Source organism: Cervus elaphus, chromosome 14 (genome assembly GCF_910594005.1).
Source record: "Cervus elaphus chromosome 14, mCerEla1.1, whole genome shotgun sequence".
Classification (NCBI taxonomy): Eukaryota; Metazoa; Chordata; class Mammalia; order Artiodactyla; family Cervidae; genus Cervus; species Cervus elaphus.
In genome coordinates this window covers 4,684,914-4,709,295 of record NC_057828.1, presented here as the reverse complement: position 1 = coordinate 4,709,295, position 24,382 = coordinate 4,684,914, and the positions used below count along the sequence as shown (strand labels likewise).

Here is a 24,382-nt window from a genome sequence, read left to right as displayed (position 1 = left end):
AACAAGTGAGCCACAGAATCAGGACGGGGAAACCAGCCCTGGCAGCCTGACTCCTGAGACACACAGTTCTGTGCCCCTCAGCCTGCCTTCGTTCTTTAGACTCAGCACACACGCTATTCCCTGGGTTCTTGCAGCCACTCTGAGAGGTAAGTAGGGGTGGCAAGTCCCCACTCCTGGTGGGGATGTGGGGCCAGAGAAGCATGGTGGCTTGTCCAGATGGTGCAATCTGATGATGGGTGCAGTCTGATGGGTGCAGTCTGATGGTGCAGTCTGATGGGTACAGTCTGATGGTACAGTCTGATGGGTGCAGTCTGATGGTACAGTCTGATGGGTACAGTCTGATGGGTGCAGTCTGATGGTGCAGTCTGATGGTACAGTGTGATGGTGCAGTCTGATGGGTGCAGTCTGATGATGAGTGCGGTCTGATGGGTGCAGTCTGAGTTCCAGCCTCAGGGCTGCTGGCTCTCAGCCTCTCTCTGCCCTGGGAAAATGAGGAGATCAAGTCTCCTTGGCTGGGGAGACGTTCCCCTGTCCTTGATTCTCCTCCCAAGTGTATCCCTTCTTTTCTTCAAATCAACAGTAGACTGAGCTCAGACTCAGGCCGTGTTCTGACCGGAAGACAGGGGCCTAAAGGGCGTCCGCTTCTTGCCTCTGTGGACAGCAGCAGTGACAGGCGGGAGGTGACAACCGCTCCTGTGCAGACCGTTGAGGCCCTAGAGCTGCTCGACACTGAGGGCCTCAGGCTCCAAGCTGGCCTGCACGCCCCGTGGCTGAGGCCCCCCTACCAGCCCCACGTCACCCGCTGACCTCGTGTGGTCGGGGCGTTGTTGGTGTGGAGCCGCCAGTCCACGGCGTGCTGGAGGTGGATGGCCGTCTCCCAGCAGCCAGAAGCTGTGCCCGCTCTGGCAAGGGGGAGACAGCACAGTACGACACCCAAGAGGGAAGAGGTGCTCTTTCTAAACGTCGACTCCAGAGACACACGAGACCCCTCAGCCAGCGCGGCAGCACCTGCCTCCTGAGCCTCCTCGCCGCCCAGTGCAGCTGTGACTGCCTGTCTGCCTCGCGGGCTCCTGTCTCCTCTCACGCCACGGCCCTGCCCCCAGCGTTAGCTCCTCCTGCCCCTTCTGCGCGCCCGGCTGCGCCAGCTCGCGGGTCTTCCTCTGCGCTGCAGCCAGAGGACAGGTGGGGCTGGAGCCCTGGGGGTCCTGCCTCCCCCAGACACACTCAGAGCCAGCTCACTCCTGAGCAAGGAGCCTGTTCCTCTTCTGTTCTGAGAGCACCTCTTACAGACAGCTCTCTGCAGTATGGTTAGCAGTTGCATCCATTCTATACATGTGGGAACTGAAACCCAAAGAGTTAAGTGATTTATCCAAAACCACCCAGCACTGACGGTGGAGTCAAGGCTCAAAGACAAGTCTTTTCGTTCATCTGTTCAGTTGCTCATTCAACAACCCCAGTTACACTTTGCTGCTGTGTGACTAATATCAAGCTGTTTAACCTCTCTGAGCCTCAACTGCCTGAGAAAATGAGGAAAAGCGGAACGCATTATAACTATTAGTATAAAATACTGTTAGCTCCTCTTCATAAAATTGTGTAAGGACTTAAATAAGAGAATCCATACAAAGCATTTAGCACAGGGCCTAGCAAATATTAGGTGTTCAAGAGTCACTTGCTACTATTACCATTCATTTATTGATCAGGCATTGGATACCAAAAATGGGCAGAAATTATGCTGGACACTGTGAAGGAGAGATGAATAGGCTTGGACCCCACCCTCAAGTTGCTCACTAGCCAATTAAGGAGGTTACCTCAGCGCAATCTGACAAGGGCTGTGTAACAGGGGAGCATGGGGAGCTATAAACATGACAAAACAAGGAAGGCTTCCTGGAGGAGGTGTCATCTGAGTTGACTATTAAGGAATGAGCAGGAATTAAAAAAAAGAAGGGAATAGTTTTCTGAGGGGTGTGTGTATTTGTTTAAGACATGGTCTTATATGTTAAATATCCTTTTATATTTCTCCTCAACTCCAAGGCTTGGACAAATTAAGCTGTAACTGGCTAGGAGGCAAAGAAAGTGAGTTTTGAGCACAGGTAAAAAGAGGGATGGGGCTGAGCATCCTAGGCTGGGGGAGTAACCTTGGACCTGTGTGCTTGTATGTGAACCAGGCTGCTTAGGCCTCCTGCTGTGTGCAGCTGGTAAACTGCTAGTCTCACCCATGAGACTATGGGGCTATGCCCTTGAGGGCAGGACTTGTGTTGTCAGAAAACATTTCTTGACTTGAACACATTGTATTTCCAGATCAGGAAGGTGGGGGTGAGGCATGAGGATTGGGTGAGGGCACAAACAGAAAAGAGATTAGCTTGCTGGGCCTCTTCCCTAGGCCTTGAATGAAGGACTGGAATGGGAGGGAGCAGGGGTGAACAAGGAGAATTGAATGAAAGGGCTGCAAATCCAGAACATAATTCCTTGACCATAAAAAATAAAAAGCTATAGCTCCCTACACACACACACACACACACACACACACACACACACACACACACACACACACACACACACACACACACACACACACACACACACACACACACACACACACACACACACACACACACACACACACCACTAAGAGCCTAAAACCACCGTGGCCTCTTGTCATGACTAATGGTGATGATGGCAGGGGTGTCATGCCTTCACACCCCTTTCTGGCATGCTGGTTGCTCCCAGACTGTCAGCCCCTAGGCCTGAGTGGTGATTGCGGCTCTCCCCAGCCCCGCTGGACCATCCACATCAAGGCGGCACCAGCAGCCCATAACACAGGGTGCGGGTTTATTCCGCAGAGGATAGGGCACCACATCAGGTGTGTCTGCTGAGCACAGTGGGACTCTAACACACTGAATGTTTTCCTCCCCAGAGAGGATTTATTGACCTGCCAGCCCTCAGGGGAACCCTTGCTGCAGCTCTCTCAGAGGCCAGACCTCCAGAAAGGGAAGGATGAGGCCTTGGGAAGGTAAATGGAGCTCAGGAGGGACTCTTCACACCCTTTCCTCATAGAAACAGGAGCATGGAGACCAACGCAAGCTGAGCTGGGGATCAGGAGGCCAGAATACTCCCCCTAACTTGCCAGATAAGTTTGATGAGACCCCTTACTCCTCTGACCTCCTGGGGATGTTTTAATAAAATAACACTTCACTCTCCAGTACCTGCATTTGCTCTCTGCGGGTGAATATGAAATATCCAACTGACCTCTTCTCAATCTAGCTACTCAGTCTGCCCCACTAACGCTTCCTTCCCCCACCAAACACTGATTCAGCCACCTACTAAGTGCCAGTCAGGCATGCGTTGTTAGGTCCTGAAATAGTCAGTGAGGCAGGTGAGGAGAACCACATCCTTCTCTCACAGAGCAGGCAATGCGTCTCAGCAAGAGCTTCCTCCCTGTGGGGCCACAGTGGCCACAGAAGAGCAAGTGTAAGTGAAACCAAGTTTGGGTTATTTGACAATAGTAACAGCCACCATTAATCAGAAAGGTTGAGTAGTTAGCCTTAATTAAAGTTAAGTAACCTTAATCAGAAAGGTTAAGTAGCTACTCCAAGATGACTAGTTTAAGTACCTGAACTATCTGTCTGGGGATACTTCTCTTGCCCCTCATTCCACTCATGTGCCACCATAAAGCAGAACCAGAGAGATGTTTCTCTGAAAAGGTGATCATTAAAAATATCTGGGATAGAAGCTGTGGTGCATATATACAATGGAATATTACTCAGCCATAAAAAAGAATGCATTTGAGTCTATTCTGAGGTAGGTGAACCTAGAGCCTACTATACAGAGTGAAGTCAGAAAGAAAAAAACAAACATCGTATATCAGTGTGCACATATGGAATCTAGAAAGACAGTACTGATGAATCTATATGCAGGGAAGCAGTGGAAATGCAGACATAGAGAACAGACTTATGGACATGTGGGGGGCAGGGGAGGAGAGGGGGAAGAATGGAGAGAGAAACATGGAAACATACACATTACCATACATAAAATAGCCAATGGGAATTTGCTATCTGGCTCAAGGAACTCAACCCAGGGCTCTGTGACAACCTAGAGGGATGGGATGGGGCAGGAGGTAGGAGGGAGATTCAAGAGGGAGGGGATATACACACACTTATGGCTGATTCATGTTGATATATGGCAGAAACCAACACAATATTGTAAAGCAATCATCCTCTAATTAAAAATTAGTAAAATTTAAAACAATACAATATTATAAAGCAATTATCCTTCAATTAAAAATAAACATTTTTGGGAGAAGGCAATGGCAGCCCACTCCAGTACTCTTGCCTGGAAAATCCCATGGATGGAGGAGCCCAGTAGGCTGCAGTCCATGGGGTCGCTAGGAGTCAGACACAAACAAAAAGAGAAAAAAAAATAAAATAAACAAAATTTTTAAATATCTGGGTTAAAAGAAGTCATGGGACTGTAATATACAACACAGGAAATATCATCAATAATAGTGTAATAATTTTGTATGGTAAAATATCAACTAGACTTATCCTGGTGATTGTTTTATAATGTATAAAAATATCAAATACTATGTTGTATACCTGAAAGTAAGAGAATCTTGTAAATCAATTATACTTCAATAAAAAATGAAATATATCTGGGCTAAGAGACACTTTTCCAAGAGACCTTTCCCTCTGGTGCCCCCAAGAGAATCATGGCCTGATACGTTCCCATACCAACTGGGTAGGTATGCATCAGAGCACTTGGTTCCACTGGGCTGGGAAAACAAGGGCTAGGAAGTAACTCTTGCCCTCCTGTAGTCTTTGTCCCTGCTTTCCCAGGGGTGGGAAGCAGAGAACTGAAAGTCTGTGGACTCTAAGAACAAGCTGCATGGTGAGAGCTACAAGGTCTGGCCCTCAGGGTCAGCACCAACCCAACAAACTGTACTGCAAAGCTTTCTCTGCTACACAAGGCTAAAGGAGATTGTTTCTGCATAGAAGAATTGACAGTGCTCCACCAAGCAGCCCATGGCAACAGAGACCCTGTCCCTGTGTGACCTATGCCAGCCTTGGGGTTTCCCCAGCCCTCCTGCTCTGCCCATCAGGGCTAGTCTGCAGCTGATAACTGCCTCCTTACTGGTTGACCATCTTCTTTGCTGTTAGCTAAAACCAGGCCCCCAGTGCCCAAGATAGCAGCTGTGAGAGGACCCTGCTGTGGAGTGGGAGAGGAACAACCATTGTGCAGAGGATTAACACAATCTACAGTGCCAGACCTGGAGAAGAAAGTGGCAACCCACTCCAGTATTCTTCCCATGGACAGAGGAGCCTGGTAGGCTACAGTCCGTGGGGTCGCAGAGAGTCGGACACGACTGAGCGACTGAGAACCAGCAGCACAGTGCCAGGTCCCTGGTGGGCTCCAGCGATGAGGGTGGGAGTGAGGCCGCGGGGGCACACAGAGTGTCTACGAGAGCGCCCACCTGATTGAGGATCAGTAGAGACTTGAGGTGGCCTTCTCTATCACAGAAGCCTCTGTGCCTCATTCTAAATAAAGCCTGGCAAGGAGGACAAACCTCCAACTCTGCCATCTCCTTCTGGAAGCTTTAGGGAGTCCAAAGTCACATGTCCTTATTTCTGGGGTTTCAGCCTAAGAAAGCCAATCTCTCCCTAAGAAGTGAGGTGGGAACAATAGATGCAGCAGCTGGAGGCACCCAGGAAGCTTGCTCTATGTTTGAGGAACTCCTTAAAGAAGGCTGTTTGAGGTCAAAAGGCTGTTTGTTGGACCACATGAAAAGGACAGAAACTGGTGAATCAGCAAGAGAGAGACCACCACTAGACCTGCCATTGCATCAATTCTACTTGAATACCTACTAGGATCTGAATCGCCCCCTCCTCAATTCCTCCCTTCCTCACCATTGCCTGTCTCCATAAATGGCACCACCATCCACCCTGTGGCTTTAGCCTTCATCTTGGGGAGTCACACTGGATCCTTCTCCCACTCTGCAATCCAGCTCTTTACCAGTCGGTTCTAAAGCCAACATGCCTGCAATCTCTGCAGTTCTCTCCATCGCCACTGCCTCCTTGGCTGCCTGCCTGCCCCAACCCCCGCCTGAGCCGTGCTCTCTTACCGTTTCCTCTTATCTGCTCTAAGCCATTCTCCACACACCAGGCAGAGTGACCTTACATTAATGTGGTAAAGATATTCATTTTTTTTCAAACCTGCATACTTGGGATAAAACCTGTTTGGTTGTGCTATATTACCCTTTTTATGTATCACTGGATCTGATTTGCTTCTCTTTTGTTAAGGACTTGACATTTTAAAAATGTAATCTGGATTATGTCATTCCCTGCTTAAAGTACTCAAAGGCTTCACTGTGTGCCTAGAATCCAAACCGAACTCTTGACCATGAACCACCTGGAGCCTACAAGATCCTGCCTTAGTCCTTGGACCCCAAGAGAGCTGCACCGACACAAAGTCAGCAGAAGCCAAAGACAAGGGCCAGCTACAGTGAACTCCAGGATGGCTTCCTTCCTCAAATTCTTTTCAAGTTGCAATTGTAGCTACTTGCTTGTTTTTGCTTTTTAATTTTTTTATTGGCATATAATTGCTTTACAATGTTGTATTTATTAGTTTCTGCTCTACAACAAAGTGAATCAGCTATGCAAGTGCAAGTTGCTCAGTCACGTCCGACTCCTTGTGACCCCACGGACTACACAGTCCATGGAATCCTCCAGGCCAGAATACTGGGGTGGGTAGTCTTTCCCTTCTCCAGGGGATCTTCCCAACCCAGGGATCGAACCCAGGTCTCCTGCATCACAGGCGGATTCTTTACCAGCTGAGCCACAATGGAAGCCCAAGAATACTGGAGTGGGTAGCCTATCCCTTCTCCAGAGGATCTTCCTGACCCAGGAATCGAACCAGGGTCTCCTGCATTGCAGGTGGATTCTTGACCAACTGAGCTACCAGGAAAGCCGAATCAGCTATATGTATACATATATCCTCCCTTGAATCTTCCTCCCACCCCTCTAGTTCATCACAGAGCACCGCGCTGAGCTTCCTGTGCCATAGAGCAGCTTCCCACTACCGATTTTACACCTGGTGGTATATATATGTCAATGCTGCTCCTCAATTCGTCCTCTTCTTCCCCGACCCATACCCCATGTCCACAAGTCTGCTCTATACATCTTTGTCTCTATTCCTGCCCTGCAAATAGGGTCATCTGTACCATATTTCCAGATTCCATATATATGCATGAATACTATCTGGGTCTTGGTTCACTCCCACTAGTCTCTAAATTCCACAAGGGCAGGGATCAGGGCTGACGTCTTGGCCACTGTAAGATACACAATGCCTGGCAAGGAATCTGGCACTTCTGATTAAGAGAAAGAATGAATTCTTCACCTGCTCTATGCCTGTGCCCATGTAGCTGAACACTCAAATTGATCACCATGAATTTAGGTGGGCCCTTAACACTGCCTCCAATTGTACTAGACTTTCTGAATCTGGTCATTTTCCCATTTCCTAAAGAATTATTTCACACTTTCTACTCTCTCCAACACCTCCTCCCTCTCAGCTGATGACCTTGCTTCCCACTGTACTAAGAAAACTGAAACACTCAGAATAGAACTTCACCTACCAGCACCCACACCCTGCCTTCCTGCCTGTTATATGACCTCCATGCTCCTCTACAGCCAACCCCTCTGAGTTTGCCTTAGGTCCCCGCTCTGCTCGCCTAAACAACATCAATCCAGAAATTCTCTTCTTTGTCCTATTGTTAGTTTTGCACGCTCTACTAAATTGTCTCAATAAGTACACAGACATACCAATGTCCCTCCTTAGCAAAACCATAGCAAAATGCCTCGCTCCCATTTACCCTGGCAGCTCCTGCCTCCTGCCTTTGCACTCTGCTACAAAATTCCTCAAAGGAGTAATCTATGCCAGCTGCCTTTGATTCCGTTCGTCTTCTCTCCAGAGTCCTCTTCAATTAGACATTTTTCTCCCACTGTCTATTAACGTTGCTCCTGCTGATAATTCTCAGTCTTCACCTCCCTTGCCACACTGGCAGCATGTGGCAGCCGGCCTCTTGGTCCCCCTTCACCTGCTGTCTCTAGCTGGCCTTTGGGACACCACGCTAGGGACTTGGGGTTTCTTCCTATGTCTGTGGCTCTCCTTTAGTCTCTGTTGCTGGTGTTTCATCTCCCCAATCTCTTAATGCTCAGTCCTTGGTCCTTTCCTCTTCTTTTTTAAATTAAAAAATATATATATATTTATAAAATTTTGAAAGGTTGCTTTCTATTTATAGTTATTACAAAGTGTTGGCTATATTCCCCATGCTATGCAATACACCCTTAAGCCTATCTTATGCCCAATAGTTTCTACACTCCACTCTCCCACCCCTGTGTTGCCCTCACCCCTTGTGCCCCCCACAAGAAATCACCAGTTCGTCCTCTGTATCTGTGAGTCTGCTTCTTTTTTGTTATGTTCGCTATTTTGTTGTATTTTTTAGATTCCACATATAAGTGATATACAGTATTTGACTTTCTCTATCTGATTTATTTCACTTAGCATAATGCCTTCCAAATCCATCTATGTTGCTGCAAATGGCAAAATTTTGTTTCTCTTTTATGGTTCAGTAGTATTCCATTGGGTTTCCCTGGTGACTCAGACAAAAGAATCTGCCTGTAATGCAGGAGACCCAGGTTCGATCCCTGAGTTGGGAATTTACCCTGGAGAAGGAAATGGCAACCCACTCCAGTATTCTTCCCTGGAGAATTCCATAGACAGAGGAGCCTGTCGGGCTACAGTCCATGGGGTCACACAGAGTCAGACACAACAGTGACTAAAACTTTCACTTTCAGCATTCCATTGCATATATGCAATGGAATGCTGAAAGTGAAAGCATTTTATATATATATGTGTGTGTGTGTGTGTGTATATACCACATCTTCTTTATCCATATCTGTTAATGGACACTTAGGTTATTTCCATATCTTGGCAATTGTAAATAATGCTTCTATGAACATTGGGTGCATGTATCTTTCTGAATTAGTGTTTTTGTTTTTTTCAGATATATACTCAGTAGTAGAATTGCTGGTTCAAATGGTAGTTCTATTTTTAGCTTTTTAAGAAATCTCCATGCTGTTTTCCACAGTGGTTTCACCAATTTACCTTCCTACCAAAATGTAGGAGGATTCTCTTTTCTTCACACCGTCTCCAACATGTGAAAATCCAACATCAACAGTCGCTTTTTTGATGAAATCCATTCTGACAGACAAACAATTTAACATCACAGTAATTCAAGTCTATGCCCCAACCACTAATGCCAAAGAAGCTGAATTTGAATGATTCTATAAAGACCTACAAGACCTTCTAGAACTAACACCAAAAAATAAAAATTCCTTCTCATCATAGGAGACTAAAATGTAAAATCAGGAAATCCAGAGATACCTGGAGTAACAGGAAAGTTTGGCCTTGGAGTACAAAATGAAGAAGGGCAAAGCTAACAGAGTTTTGCCAAGAGAATGCGCTAATCATAGCAAACATGCTCTTCCAAACAAAAGAGATGACTCTACATATGCACATCACCAGACAGTGAATACCAAAATCAGATTGATTATAGTCTTTGCAGCCGAAGATGGAGAAGCTCTATACACTCAGCAAAAATAAGACTTCGAGCTGACTGGCTCAGATCATCCACTCCTTATTGGAAAATTCAGGTTTAAAACGAAGAAAGTAGTGAAAACCACTAAACCATTCAGGTATGACCTAAATCAAATCCCTTATGATTATACAGTGGAGGTGATGAATAGATTGAAGGGATTAGAAGTGGTAGACAGAGAGCCTGAAGAACTATGGATGGAGGTTTGTAACACTGTAAAAGAGGTGGTGACCAAAACCATCCCCAAGAAAAAGAAATACAAGAAGGCAAAAATGGTTGTCTGCGGAGGCCTTACAAATAGTTGAGAAAAGAAGAGAAGCAAAAGGCAAAGGAGAAAAAGGAAGATATACCCATTTGAATGCAGAGTTCCAGAGAATAGCAAGGAGAGATAAGACAGCCTTCTTCACTGATCAATGCAAAGAAATAGAGGCTAACAATAGAATGGGAAAGACTAGAGATCTCTTCAAGAAAACTAGAGATACCAAGGGAACATTTCATGCAAAGATAGGCTCAATAAAGGACAGAAACAGCAAGGACCTAACAGAAGCAGAAGAGATTAAGAATAGGTGGCAGGAATACACAGAAGAACTGTACAAAAAAGGTTTTAATGACCCGGATAACCACAATGCTATGGTCATTCACCTAGAGCCAGACATCCTGGAGTGTGAAGTCAAGGAGGGGCTTAGGAGCATTACTATGAACAAAGCTAGTGGAGCTGATAAAATTCCAGTTGAGCTATACTTCAAATCCTAAAAGGCGATGCTGTGAAAGTGCTGCGCTCAATATTTCAGCAAATTTGGAAAACTCAGCAGTGGCCACAGGACTGGAAAAGGTCAGTTTTCATTCTAATCCCAAAGAAAGGCAATGGCACAGAGTGTTCAAATTACCGTACAACTGTGCTCATTTCACATGGTGGCAAACTCAAAATCCTTCAAGCTAGGCTTCAACAGTACATGAACAGAGAACTTCCAGATGTACAAGCTGGATTTAGAAAAGGCAGAGGAAACAAAGATCCAGTGTCAACATCCACTGGATCATAGAAAAAGCAAGGGAATTCTATAACAATATTTACTTCTCCTTCATTGACTACACTAAAGCCGTTGACTGTGTGGATCACAGCAAACTGTATATAATTCTTAGAGAGACTGGGAATACCAGACCATCTTACCTGTTTCCTGAAAAGCCTGTATGCAGGGCAAGAAGCATTAGTTAGAACCGGACTTGGAACAATGTGCTGGTTCAAAATTGGGAAAGGAGTACAACAGGCTGTATACTGTCACCCTGTTAATCTAACTAATATGCTGAGTACATCATGTGAAATATTAGGCTGGATGAATCACAAGCTGGAATCAAGATTGCTGGGAGAAATATTAACAACCTCAGATATGCAGATGATACCACTCTAATGGCAGAAGGTGAAGAGGAACTAAAGAGCCTCTTGATGAGGGTGAAAGAGGAGAGTGAAAAAGTTGGCTTAAAACTCAACATTCAAAAAACAAAGATCATGGCCTCCAGTCCGATCACTTCATGGAAAACAGATGAGGAAAAAGTGAAAACAGTAACTCATTTTATTTTCTTAGGCTCCAAAATCACTGTGGAAGGTGATTGAAGCCACAAAATTAAAAGACGCTTGCTCCTTGGAAGTAAAGATATGACAAACCTAGACAGCATATTAAAAAGCAGATACATCACTTTGCTGACAAAGGTCTGTATAGTCAAAGCTATGGTTTTTCCAGTAGTCATGTATGGATGTGAGAGCTATACCATAAAGAAGGCTGAGCACCAAAGAATTGATGCTTTTAAACTGCTGTGCTGGAGAAGACTCTTGAGAGTCTCTTGGACAACAGGATATTAAAACCAGTCAATCCTAAAAGAAATCAACCCTGAATATTCATTGGAGGGACTAATGCTGAAGCTGAAACTCCAATACTTTGGCTATCTGTTGCGAAGAGCTGACTCATTGGAAAAGACTCTGCTACTGGGAGAGCCTGAAGGCAGGAGGAGAATGAGCAACAGATGATGGGATGGTTGGATGGTGTCACTGACTCAGTGGACATGAATTTGAACAAATTCCAGGCGACAGTGAAGGACAAGGAAACCTGGCATGCTGCAGTCCATGGGGTCGCAAAGAGTCAGGCTTGACTTAGCAACTGAACAACAACAGCATTCTGACAGGTGTGGGTTGCCGTGTCATTGTGGTTTTGATTTGCATTTCTCTGATAATTAGTGATGTTGAGCATCTTTTTATGTGCCTTTTGGGCATCTGCATTTCCTCTCTGGAAAAATGTGTATTCAGTTCTTCTGCCAACTTTTAAACCTTTTTTTTTTTTTAATGTTGAGTCATGTGAGCTGTTTATATATGTGGAATATTAATCCCATATTGTTTCATATTGTTTATAAATATTTTCTCCCATTCAGTAGGTTGCTTTTTCATTTTGTCTATGGTTTCCCTTGCTGTGCAAAAGATTTTAAGTTTAATTAGGTCCCGTTTGTTGTTTTTGCTTTTATTTCCATTACTGTAGGAGATAGAGCCAAAAAAATATTGCTGTGATTTACGTCACAGAGTGTCCTACCTACATTTTTCCTCTAGCAGTTTCATAGTATCCAGTCTTACATTTAGGTTTTTAATCCATTTTGACTTTATTTTTGTATGCAGTGTTAGAGAATGTTGTAATTTCATTCTTTAACATGTAACTGTCCAGTTTTCCCAGCACCACTTGTTAATAGATCATCTTTTCTCCATTGTGTAGGCTTGCCTACCATGTCACAGACTAACTGACCGTACGTGCGTGGGTTTATTTCTTGGATCTCTGTTCTGTTCCATTGCTCCGTGTCTGCTTTTGTGCAAGTACCATGCTGTTTGATTACGTAAGACAAGGAATGTGATTCCTCCAGCTCTGTCCTTCTTTCTCAAGATTGTGTCAAGATCATATTCTGTGTCTTTCGTCTTTCCATACAAATGTGAAAAGTGACATTGGTATTTTGACAGGGATTGCACTGAATTTGTAGATTGCCTTGGGTAGTATAGTCACTTAAACAATATCAATTCTTCTAATCCAAGAACATGGTGTATCTTTCCATCTGTTTGCATCATCTTCAGTTTCTTTCATCCAGGTCTTATAGTTTTCAGACTACAGATCTTTTGTCTTTTAGGTAGGTTTATCCCCAGGTATTGCATTCTTTTGGGTGCTATGGTAAATGAGATTGTTTTCTTAATTTATCCTTCTGATATTTCATTGTTGTTGTATAGAAAAGCAGTAGATTTCTGTATGTTAATTTTGTATTTTACAACTTGACCAAGTTCATTGATGAACTCTGGTAGTTTTTTGATGGTGTCTTTAGAATTTTCTACGTATAGTATCATATCATCTGCATCCTCTTGTTTATTTCCACTTTCTCTCTTGGCAATCTCCTCTAGCCTTATGGATTTAAACACTATCACATGCCAATGGCTCTCACACTCACATCCCCAGCCCAGACGTCTTTCCTGAATGCCATCCTCGTATATCCATCCAGCTGCCTGCTCAACATTCCACTGAGGTATTTAATAGATACAGACAATTCAACATGTCTAAATTTGAACTCCTTTTATTGCTCCCACCTATAGCCTTTCCCACCTCGGATAATGCACATTCCATACTTCCAGTTGCTTAGAACTAAAATCTTAGTTATTCTCGACTCTTCTTTCTCTCACACTCCACATTCAACGCACAAAAAAATTTTTCTTTCTTCCAAATATATCCATAATTTACACAGATCATGGCATATTCATTCAATGGAATTCTAATAACAACAAGAAAAAAAAAAAAACAGGCAAAACCTACTATTTCATTCAATAGTACAGATAAATCTCAGACATAATTTTAAGCTTCAGAAGCCAGACAGAAAGGAGGATACACTATTCAATTCCCTTTATCAAAGTTCAAGAACAGGCAACATCAATCTATGGGGGTAAAAGTCAAAATAGTGATTATCTTTTGGAAAGTACCTTCTAGGGTACTGAAATTTTTCCAGATATTGATCTGGTGGTAGTTACATAGATACATCCATATGTGAAAAAGTTTATTGAGCTGTACATGTAAGACTATGTACTTTATTGTGTGAATATTTTATCCCAATAAAAAGGATGTGCTTAGTCGTTCAGTCATGTCTGACTCTGAGACTGTATGGACTGCAGCCCACCAGGCTCCTCTGTCCATAGGGGTTCTTTAGACAAGAGTACTGGAGTGGATTGCCATTACCTCCTCCAGATCTTCCCAACCCAGGGATTAAACCCGGGTCTCCTTCATTGCAGGCAGATTCTTTACCATCTCAGCCAACCAGGGAAGAATACAGTAAAAACAATACAAAAAGTTAAACTTTGAAAGTGCACACCCAGAATTAATCACTTCTTACCATCTCCTCTGCTTGCTCTTTTATCATTCTAATTCAAGTCACTTCCCTCTTCTCTTGCCTGAATTTCTGCTTTCCACTCTATTTCCATACAGCAGTCAGAGTGAGCGTTGAAAACCTAAGTCATTAATATCATGTCACTTCCTTGTTCTAAACCTGAAATGGCTTCCCATTTCCCTCAGAGTGAAAGCCAATGTCCTTCCAGTGGCTTCCAAGCCAGCAGTTTATAAACTTTTCAGCCTTATCTTCAACCACTCTCTCCTTTTATCTCAGCTGCACAGACTTCCTTGCTACCACTTTGGGTACATTTCTTCCCCAGAAACTTGGCTCTAATTATTTCCTCAGAGTGGATTATTCTCCCAATATCTGCATGGCAGAGTTCCTCATCCCCAAGTTTGTGCTCAAATAGCACCTTCTCAAGAAAGCCTCAATTATCACTCCATTTATAATTGCAAAACATCACCCCCCCACCCACTGACCCCTATCCTGGCATTCCCAATTTCATTTGCCCTGCTCTGTTTTCTTTTTTAATTGGAGGAAAATTGCTTTACAGTGTTGTGTTGGTTTCTGCCATAGAACAATGCAAATCAGCCATAATTCTATACATATCCCCTCCTTCTTGAGCCTCTCTCCCTCATCCCATCCCGCCCCTCTAGGTTGTGACAGCGTGCCTGGCTGGGCTCCCTGTGTTTTACCTTCTAACACTCTACATATTAGGTTTTATGTTTACTATTTAGCACCTGTCCACCAACCCAACTAGCCTTCAAGCCCCATTAAAATCTTTGTTCTATTAATGAATGTATTTCAAGTGACCATAAAAATGCCTGGCACATAAGATGCCTCCTATTAATGAATGAACAGATATCTCTAAATCAGGGCCCTGTGTGGAGACAAATTAGGGTTAGACAAATCAGTTACCCTCCTCTCCCAAAGAACAGAGCTCTGAAAGCAGGTGGTAGGAAGATAGTTCCACAGGCCCTCTCCACCATGACCAGGGCTGCAGAGAGTGGGTGTGGAGTCAGGCCCAGACCCCCAGCCCGAGCACTGCAAGGGGTCAGGGGCTGATTCCAGCTCTTCAGCCACCCCTACTCCCACCATGGACAGGTTGGGATTTTCTACTTGGCCACCTTGGTATATAGGAATCCACACCTTCAGCAGTTTCTAAGCACCCCCAGACAGAGATAGAGACCAAACCAACCCACCCGTCTCTGTATCCTCAGGCCACACAAAGTACCCAATAAATGGTCAGTGCAAAAAAGTATGTTTATGAAATAGATAAATGGATATAACCAGCTCCCTAACTGAACAGCTCCCTGCGATCTTGCTAAAGAAAAAAATTCCAAGGTGAGGAACATTGCAAGATAAGATGTCTGATCTCCTTTTTGGGGGGAAGGGGTCAGGAAAGCCCATTGCCAGCTTCCCCACCCTCTCTGCCCACCCCCAAGCCAGTATTTCCAAGGAGATATGAATATCAAGGCCCACCTACCTGTCTCTCCTTTGTATCCCACCCCACTTTCAGCTGCTAGCCTTTTCTTTCTTCTGCAGCAGCTGGTAGCCTCCTCTGGGCTTGAGTTGAGAGACTGAGGCTGAAGAGGTGACTCATGCAGTTCACGGAGCCAGGTGTCCTTCTTCCTCTCTGTCCTGCACCCACCCTGCTGGACGAGGCCAACCAGGAAGTACCATACTCCAAGCGCCTCTGCTCTAGGGGTTGCTCTCCTCACCAAGACACAAAGAAACAGGATGCCCAGGCCTCAGGGCATAGAGAACTAGGCAATGTGGCCTAGACTTGGGGCCCAGTCATTCCTGCCTTACCTAGCCCAGAAGGGTAAATGAGCAAATAAATGCCAGATGCAGCTAAGGAGATTTGCAGTTTTCATGAAATTGGGCAGGAAGAGCAGGGAGAGTAGGAGGAAAAGGACCTCGGGAATATTTAAACTTCTAAAAACTCTCACAGATAGAAGCTGTGCCATTTACTAGGAGGCACAATCCAGAGTTCTAGGCTTGGCCCTGATCCTACAAACAATGTGAACTGTGGATATCACTGCAGTGTCATTTGTAAACATTTAAAAATCAGTAATAATCTAAATAGTCAAAATTATAAGAATGAATCAATAAAATGTGATAATCATTTATTAAAAAATGTTTACAGCATGTCTACTCCATGCCAGGCATGGGATAGACGTCAGTATGTGAGCAGATGTGTTCCTGCCCTTTTGGCGCTTACTAAGTCCAGAAGGAACTACCTGGGCCAGGAGAGATGGGAAGTAGAAACATATCCAACCCAAGTAAATAACAAAGGAAATGAAACTGGTTTAGCTGAGGAGGGGGTCAGAGAAGGCTTCTCTATGAAGGTGCTGTTTTAGCTAAGACCTAAAAGATGAATAAAAAGTCAATCCAATATTATATCATTATAAAAATCTTTAGAAAATATTTTTATTGACAGGGGAAATGTTTATATCATTAAGTGAGTAAAATAGGATATGAAAATCATCGATGTACTCAACTGCATAAAAATAACTATCTGTCTATCCATCTATCATCTATATGGGAAAATTTTCTGGAACACCAGGAAGTTATCATTAGTGATGTGCAGGTGGCAGAATTACTGGTAATTTTGGAGACCTGAGTGGCTCAGATGTTAAAGAATCTGTCCACAATGTGGGAGACCCAGGTTTGATCCTTGGGTTAGGAAGATCCCCTGGAGGAGGGAATGGTTACCCACTCCAGCATCTGTGCCCAGAGAACTCCATGGACAGAGGAGCCTGGTGGGCTACAGTCACAAAGAGTCAGACATGACTGAGCTACTAACACTGTATCATCTTTATTCTTTTCTATATTTCTCAAAATTTTTACAATAAATATGGATTGCTTTTATGCTTGGAAATAAATATAAAATGTCAGGGCATAGCCTTTAAAACTCTATCCCATGATCTCTGGGTAGAGGGGTTCTCCAGAAGGTATCTTGGCCATTCTCTTGCTTCCAAGCAGCACTTACACCAGGGTATCTTGCTCCTAAAGCACTTGGAGGCTTCCTAGATGCCATTCCAATGCCAGCTAGCGGAAGCTTTCACTGAATCTAATCCAGAGTGCTTAGCACGCTCTTTAATATAACCCATCTGAAGGCTATCCCCAGTTCAAACAAAGAAACTACTTTTTTAACCACAAAGCTGACATCTCTCCATCACTTTTCCCCTCTAGACCTATCATTAATTTGCTGACAAGCTGTAGAGGCTGAGTTTCTCTGTTCTATTCCTTGAGGATGATTGTCTTTTACATCAGAGGCTGGGGAGCAACCGTCAGAATTAGGAGGAGAAAAGAGCCTGTGGCTGAGTGACCTTGAAAACACTGGAACTCTGTGCTTCTGTTTCCTCTTCTCCAAATGTGAGGGAGTTGGGCTTCAGGGCTTGCTATCACTCCTCTTCTGTCTCAGACTCTCTAAGCCAATGACTAATTCATCCTTAGACAGAGGAGCTAGAGGTGACCTATGTCTACTGGAAGCAGATGGCACCACTGAAGAGCAATTATCTGGGACCCTGAGGCCACAGATGAGCACCTGCTGGTACAAGAACAGGAGGCACTTAGCCTGTCCAGAAAAGCCCAGGGTAGTTAGAGCTGGGGTTACCTAAATTGATGCCTAAGAGCAAACATACCTTAATCTACCAAATTTCTTTCCCTGTCAGGGCTCTGGTCCAGTAGTCTGGCCTCCCCCACACTCTGCTGTACTTCCCTGGTCAGCAGCCCAGTTGGGCAGGCCTCCAGCTATGGACAGAGGCAGGGCTGCCAGGGGCTCAACTGCCCACTGGAGAGAAGGTGAGGAGGGAGGGAGAGGTGTCAGGCATGGGCTGGAGCAGAGTGCAGAGTCCATGGCAAAAGTAAGAGGAGAAAAATCACCCCCACTGACAGCCTTGAGGCAACTCCTCCATAAATCCTACAGCTTCTTGAGGCTGACTCAAAATACACATGGGCTCACTAGTTAAGGGGTTCCCAGGTCACACTAGTGGTAAAGAATTGGCCTGCTAATGAAGGAGATATAATAGACAAAAGTTGGATTGCTGGGTCAGAAGATCCCCTAGAGGAGGAAATGACAACCTACTCCTGTATTTTTGCCTGGAGAATCCATGGACAGAGGAGCCTGGTGGGCTACAGTCCATAGGGTCACAAAGAGTTGGACATGACTGAAGCAACTTAGCAGGCATGCATGCACTAGACCTGGATTCAAATCCTTTCTCTGCTCCTGATAAGATATTTGGGCAAATTACTGAAACATTCTGAGCTTTAGAATTCAGTTTATCTATAGAAGTATCTAGAATGGGGATAATAATCTCTACCAGCAAGAAACTATGAGCATTATGCTTTATCTCATTTAATAAAAAAAATATGACTACTTCACAGGGCGCCAGTGGTAAAGAATCTGCCTGCCAATGCAGGAGATGCAGGTTCAATCCTTGGGCTGGGAAGATACCCTGGAGGGGAAAATGGCAACCTGCTCCAGTATTCTTGCCTGAAAAATCCCATGGACTGAGGAGCCAGGCAGGCTACAGTCCATGGGGCAGCAAAGAGTTGGACATGACTGAGTGGTTGAGTGCACGCACACATGCACACACACACATAAAAATATAGCATTGTGTCTAGCTCATCACCACTAGGAACTAAAAAACAACACAATCTTCCTAGGATTTCAACACAGTATTGAAAGGAGTCATGATAAGAAAGAACCATAGAAAGTTAGAGCTGAAAGGAACCTCAGAGACCTCAAATCCAGAACGCAGGTAGCAGGGGGCAGGGTGGCAAAGAGGAGGCTCAGAGAGATCAAATAGCTTATTAAAGGTTGCACAGCTAGTTTGTAACAGAGTAAGGTTCAAACTCATGTATTCCTTACTCCCAAATATGCATCACCCCTTCCCACCACACCAACCCATCTGATGACAGACAGATCATGCTCAGATCCCCTTTCCACAGAGAGGGCTTTGGTGGTTGCGGTGTGGCACCTCACCATAACAAGCCCCTGGTGTATGTATCAAGATGACACAGTGCCACCAAGAAAGTCCGGGGTTCCCTAGAAGCAGGAGATGAGGGGGATAGGGTATCTATTGTCAAGCATGTGGAGGTGCTACGCAAATAACCTGTAAAATACATGTAAATAACCACAGGTTATTGATGAATCAACAATTTAAACTTTTAAAAATTGCTGTTACTTCCAAATGGAAGGAAATAAAAGTTGTGGTTGACCAGCCCGATCATGCCTTGCTTAGCGAGGGGTCCGCTAACTCCTGTCACGGAATGCCCCGTACATGCTTCACCAATGCCTGGGCAATGCTACTGCCTGGCTCCCAGGGCCCCATGCGCCTCAGATTGGCTTGTCAGGGCAAGGAATCAGGTGCCCGGGGGCCTCTGGCTGAGAGGTGTTCTCCCAGCCCAGCAGCCTTTTGACTCCAGCTGCCCAGAAAGGAGCCACACATGCTGTTCCTCCTGCAGGAGGGACCCGGGCAGTGACCAGCAAGAGCCTGGAGGGGTCTGTCACCTCAGCCCAGCCTCTGGGATCCCAGCTTTGGAAGCCAGGCCCGGCAGTCTTTCTCGCGGGCACTATCGATTCGTGGCTCTGAAGCAGCTGCCTGAGCTGACATGGGCAGCTGTGGTCCTGACCCTGAGGTGGAAAGCCGGGAAGACAGGCCACAGCAGGATGGTTAGAGGTCAGACCCCTGGGAAGCCTGCCTGAGGCTTCACCGTGTAACTCTGAACACTCATCCCATTCAATTGACTTTTATTGAGTAGACGTTTGCTATGTGCCAGACACTATGCTAGGCATTTTAGAGAATCTGTAAGAATTAACAAAATGTGGTCACTGCTAGGTTGCCGCCCTTGAGGCATGACAATCTAGCAAGGGAGAAGAAACATGTATAAATATAATTTTGTAGTAGCTTGACACCTCCCGGGGAATGTAGTGTGTTGTGTGTGCACATGTGTGTATAGGCATACGTGTTATTATATAAGAGCATGAGTGTGTGGGAGGTGGGAGTACAGGGCTTGCCTATTGAGACCCATATGTTAATAATGATAATAAAGCAACAAAATAAACCTACCACTTAAGGACTGCATATAATGCTAAGTGTATAATACAGTACTAAGTGCTTTATATGTAGGAATTTATTATATTCTTCCAAGCACCCTAGAAGGAAGGTACTATTATTAATGTCTCCTTTCATTGACATGGAAATGAAAAATGAAGGAGGCAAACAAGTGACTTTCTTAAAGCTAGGAATTCATAGCAAGGATTTGAACCCAGGCCTGCAGTCTTAGCCTCTAAGCCAAAGCTTCTGCTTTGGCCCTCCAATGATAGCTCTTAAAGACCACCCGCCTGCCACCTTGCCGCCTCAAGTCTGAAGCAAGGAGTGACAGAAGCTGCCTTCTGCAGGAATGAGCCTGCAGTTCCTGCCAGCTCAGCCATCCCCACCCCCACAGGACAAGTCGGGCACATTCTGTGAGTCTGTGATCACTGTTACATCATGGCCAGGCCTTTGTCTCACCTTGGCACCCACTCAGTAGACCACATTTCTTAAGCAGCTTTCTTATATTCACAAATCTGTGTGACTTTCTGATTGTGGCAACACTTTGTTGTAATGGCCAGGCTTAGAGGCCCAGCCCACTCTAATGGACTGAAACCAGGTTCGTCAGCACAGGCCAGCCGTGACCTGGGGCTAATAGCAGCAGGAAGGCCCCTCAGCTCACAGGCTCTCTGGGCTGCCTTCCCTTCTCCCTTGAGCAGCAGTCTTCACCTTCCCTGGGAAACTTGGATGTTGTGAGAGGGGTAAACAGGGCAGAGAGACCGGCACGGACGGGCTAGGACATGGGGGAATCAGGAAGGAAGGGAAGCTGTGGGATTAAGGCTGTGTTCCCATCCAGCCTCAGGAGATTCTCTGGATCTGGTTATCTGACCAGGTTCCACTTCACCTCCCTTATAGAATCATGTTGAAAAGAGGGGAAAAAATGGTGCATTAAAGAAGCTTTGAAAAAGTAAATGTACAAACAGGACAAATGTGGGTGCCTAGGCTTGCTTGGGCAAATCATCAAGTGAGGCCAGGGTCCCCATATCCCAGGTATGGAAGCTACTCCAGGGATGGCTGGTGATAAAGATGGCTAGAACTTCACAGTAGAGAGAGAATCTACCAGTGAGAGGATTTAAAGAGGAGGCAAGCGTGCCTCACAAGAATGTCCCAGCAAGGCAGCACTGGCAGTGTGCCCAGGCATTTGCTGGCACTTGGTGGCCCAGGCACTGCCTGGTGATGAGCCTATGGCCTGGCAGGCCCAGTGAAGGGACCGCAGTGTGGGCCCGACACCTGCCTGAGAGGATTGCCGTAATCAGGCCACCCGCTCTGGTGCTGCCTGGACACAGCATAAGGACCTCTGCTGTGACTGGAGGAACACCGGTTTCACAACAGAACGGGATCATTAAGAGCCTGTCTCCTCCTGCCTGCAACAGAGATTCCATAAGCGGGAGTTGGGCAGAGGTAATCAGGCCACTTGGGTTCAACAGGAGAGCCCTGGAGCTTGGAGCTGGCTAGCACGGGGGAATCTGGAGAACAGAACTGTGGAGTACCTTTAGGAAGTCTTCCCAGGTCTGGCTAGAGAAGCAGCACCCCTGTCTGCGGTGCATCACCCTCAGCCCACCCGAGCAACCTGCTCTGCTCTTTCTACTTGCCTCAAACTAGGGGAGCTCAGCTCCACCACCCAGCCGCTCCCCACCACCGCCTCCACAGGCTGCGCGGGCAGCCTCGGGTGCCCTGGCCGGATCAGGAGAGCAGCAGCAGCTTCCGCTCCGGGGGCCCGAGCACCACTAGGTTCACATTCTTCCAACCACCCAGCCCCTTCCTGCTTCAACTTCAGTTCACCTTGGTGCTGCAGAGTGAGGGCTGGAGCATAACGGCCCAAGGAAAGTCCGGCTCATGTGGGGTTTTATGCTCTGCTTTTTATCCTCTTCAGATGGCCCTCGAGTCTCCCGGCATGGGGTACCTGCAGCTGCTCTAGACTCACCTGAGTGGGATCTTGACACGGAGGTAGCGGTCAACAGCAATTGCCAGCAGGGCCAGGATGGAGCTCTGAGTGAGGATGAGGACAGGGCAGGCGACCTTGAGGCAAGTGTGGAAGTAGGTCCGCGGGCCAATGTTGATGAGGATGGCGAGTGGGATGACCAGCGCGCCCACAGCCACATCAGCCACTGCCAGTGACACGATGAAGCAGAAGGTGGCATCCCGCAAGGCCTGATTCACCTTCACCGCCCAGATCACCAGCACATTCCCAGGTACAGAGACCAGGGCGATGAGCACCTCGATGCCAATATACGCGGCCTGGAAGGCCGAGATGGAGGGCGGCATGGTGGGCACAGGCTGGGCACATCAGCAGACAGGCGCCAAAGGGCAGGAGGCAAGCACCTGTGGTCACGGAAGCCTAGGGTGGGAAGGCCTGCCTGGGGGGAGGGGAACCAGGCAGCGCTGGAACTCCATCTGCCCTTTGGAGATGTGCCCCACTTGGCACATCTAGTGCCTACCCAAGCTGACTGGGTACGCTAACCCTTTCTCTGCCTAATCTCTGTCCCCTCCCCCTGTCAACCCCAGAGGATCCATTCAACAACTTAAAATAGCAGCACTCACTCCTCCACTGGCTTTTTTTTTTTTTTTATCAGGTGTGAGGCAGTTCCCAGCACACACACAACCCACAGGGCTCCCGGTGCCTGGCTCTACCTACCCATGCTCACAGAACAGGACGCAGGGAGCTCACCATCCTGTCTGCTGGTGGCCAGCGAGTCTCAGAGGCGGTGCCCAAAGTTCTGGGCACCTGGTGCCTCCGGAGGCTGGAGGCTGCGCCAGGCAGGGCTGGGCTCCGCGCGCGCAGCGGTTCACCATCCTCCAGGCTCCCGGCCCTGCCTTTCAAGCAATCACATGGTGCGGCAGAGGCTCAGACTGGACGCGTTTAAAGAGGTAGCGCCCCAGTTTCGCACCTGGGACTGGTCTGGCAGACGCGGGTCTGGAGTACTGAGCCCAGCAGCGGCCAGGGTGCAGAGATCCCCGTCTCCCACCTTGCCGCGCATGCATGCCATACGCCCACCCACCTGAGACACGCTGGCTCCTGCTTCCTAGCAGTCCCCAATCCCGGTCCGGCTCTGCCAGGGACCCTCGTAAACACCCGGTCCCGGGGGGATTCTAGCAGTCCCTGTCAGCCCTTTCCTCCATCCCCACTGGGGATGACCGCAGGCGAAAGAGGTACAGACTTACCAAAGCTGGCAGAGCTCCGAGCCACCTGAACGGTCTGTCCAAGCGCCCTCCTAGCTACACACCGTGCGCAGTCGCTCGCTCCAGGGATGCTTGAAGAATCCAGAGGGAGAGTAACTGGCTGAGACTCAGCTCTGGCGCCCGGCGCCTCCGTCGCCCCGGCCCGGGAGCGGAGCGAGGCTGCCCGGCTCCGCAAAGCCGGAGCTGCGGGGGCGGCCCCGGCCCCTCCCTGCTGGGCCTCTGTCTCCTCCCTCATCCCCTCCTCTAAACAAAGGCCGTGATTCTGGGTGAGAGAAGCTGGGAGATGTGACCTTTCCGTAGGGTGTGATGTGGGAATCCAAGTCGCAGCAGGGCATCGCACCTGCGAGTCTCTAGGACGCCCCTTCTCCATTTTCCTCAACAGTCAGTTGGAAGCCCCGGCACACGCTCCTAGCCCTCGGCCCTGAAACCCTCCTTTCCCAGGAAACCAGCCCCTGCATTTTCTTAGGCGCTAATGTTCTTCCAGCACACGTTGCTTTGAAGGCTCTATCCTGAGCCACCACGTTCGCTTTACCTCTATCTTTCAGAACACGTTTTAATCTATTAGCAATTCCCATTTTTCAGATGAGGGCACTGAAACTCAGGGAAGTGACCTGGCTTCACAAGGTCACTTCCGTCAGTTCCACCTCCTCTGTGCCTTCTTTCTTCTCTCTCTCTCCCTCTTCGTAGCACAGTACGCAAGCCACAGGCATCCAGTGCGATGTCCACGTGTTATTGATAAAGAAGCCAGCCCAGGGAAGGAAGAGACTTTGGTAAGTTACCATAGCAAGTCCTAATAGAGCCAGAGTAAGAAGCCAGGCTGCTGACTCCCCACACAGTGCTCTCTCCACTGTCTTCCATCCTGACCCCTCTCTTGGCGATCTCCTGCCACAGTTTCAGTTTAGGTGGGCCACTGGTACTGCCTCAGGACCACCCCAAGGAAGATGCTCCCTCAGACCAGGTGCCTTACAAAGATCCCAACCTGAGAAGTCCTTGCTCATGAACATTGGAAAAGAGCTCTGGAAGGGCAAAGAGTCAAGTGGGGGGAGCCCAGTGCCACCTG

General features: G+C 47.0%; 1 protein-coding gene across 10 annotated transcripts in view; it reads right to left on the bottom strand.

The window, feature by feature from the left end:
- The window catches only part of ADORA1 (adenosine A1 receptor), a 38,567-nt gene extending 15,002 nt beyond the window's left edge, over window positions 1–23,565 (bottom strand). Inside the window, exons 1-3 of one of the 10 annotated variants that reach the window (XM_043923404.1) lie at window positions 23,305–23,565; window positions 22,811–22,956; window positions 22,067–22,131 (exon numbers count right to left, since the gene is read on the bottom strand). In XM_043923404.1, coding sequence (XP_043779339.1) covers window positions 22,067–22,131; window positions 22,811–22,956; window positions 23,305–23,557 — 464 coding nt within the window. In that variant the 5' untranslated portion in view covers window positions 23,558–23,565. Of the gene's footprint in view, window positions 1–22,066; window positions 22,957–23,304 lie in introns of those variants that run through there. The other 9 variants (XM_043923405.1, XM_043923414.1, XM_043923407.1 and 6 more) reach the window with 9 other exon arrangements.
- Between the last annotated feature and the right edge of the window lie 817 nt (window positions 23,566–24,382).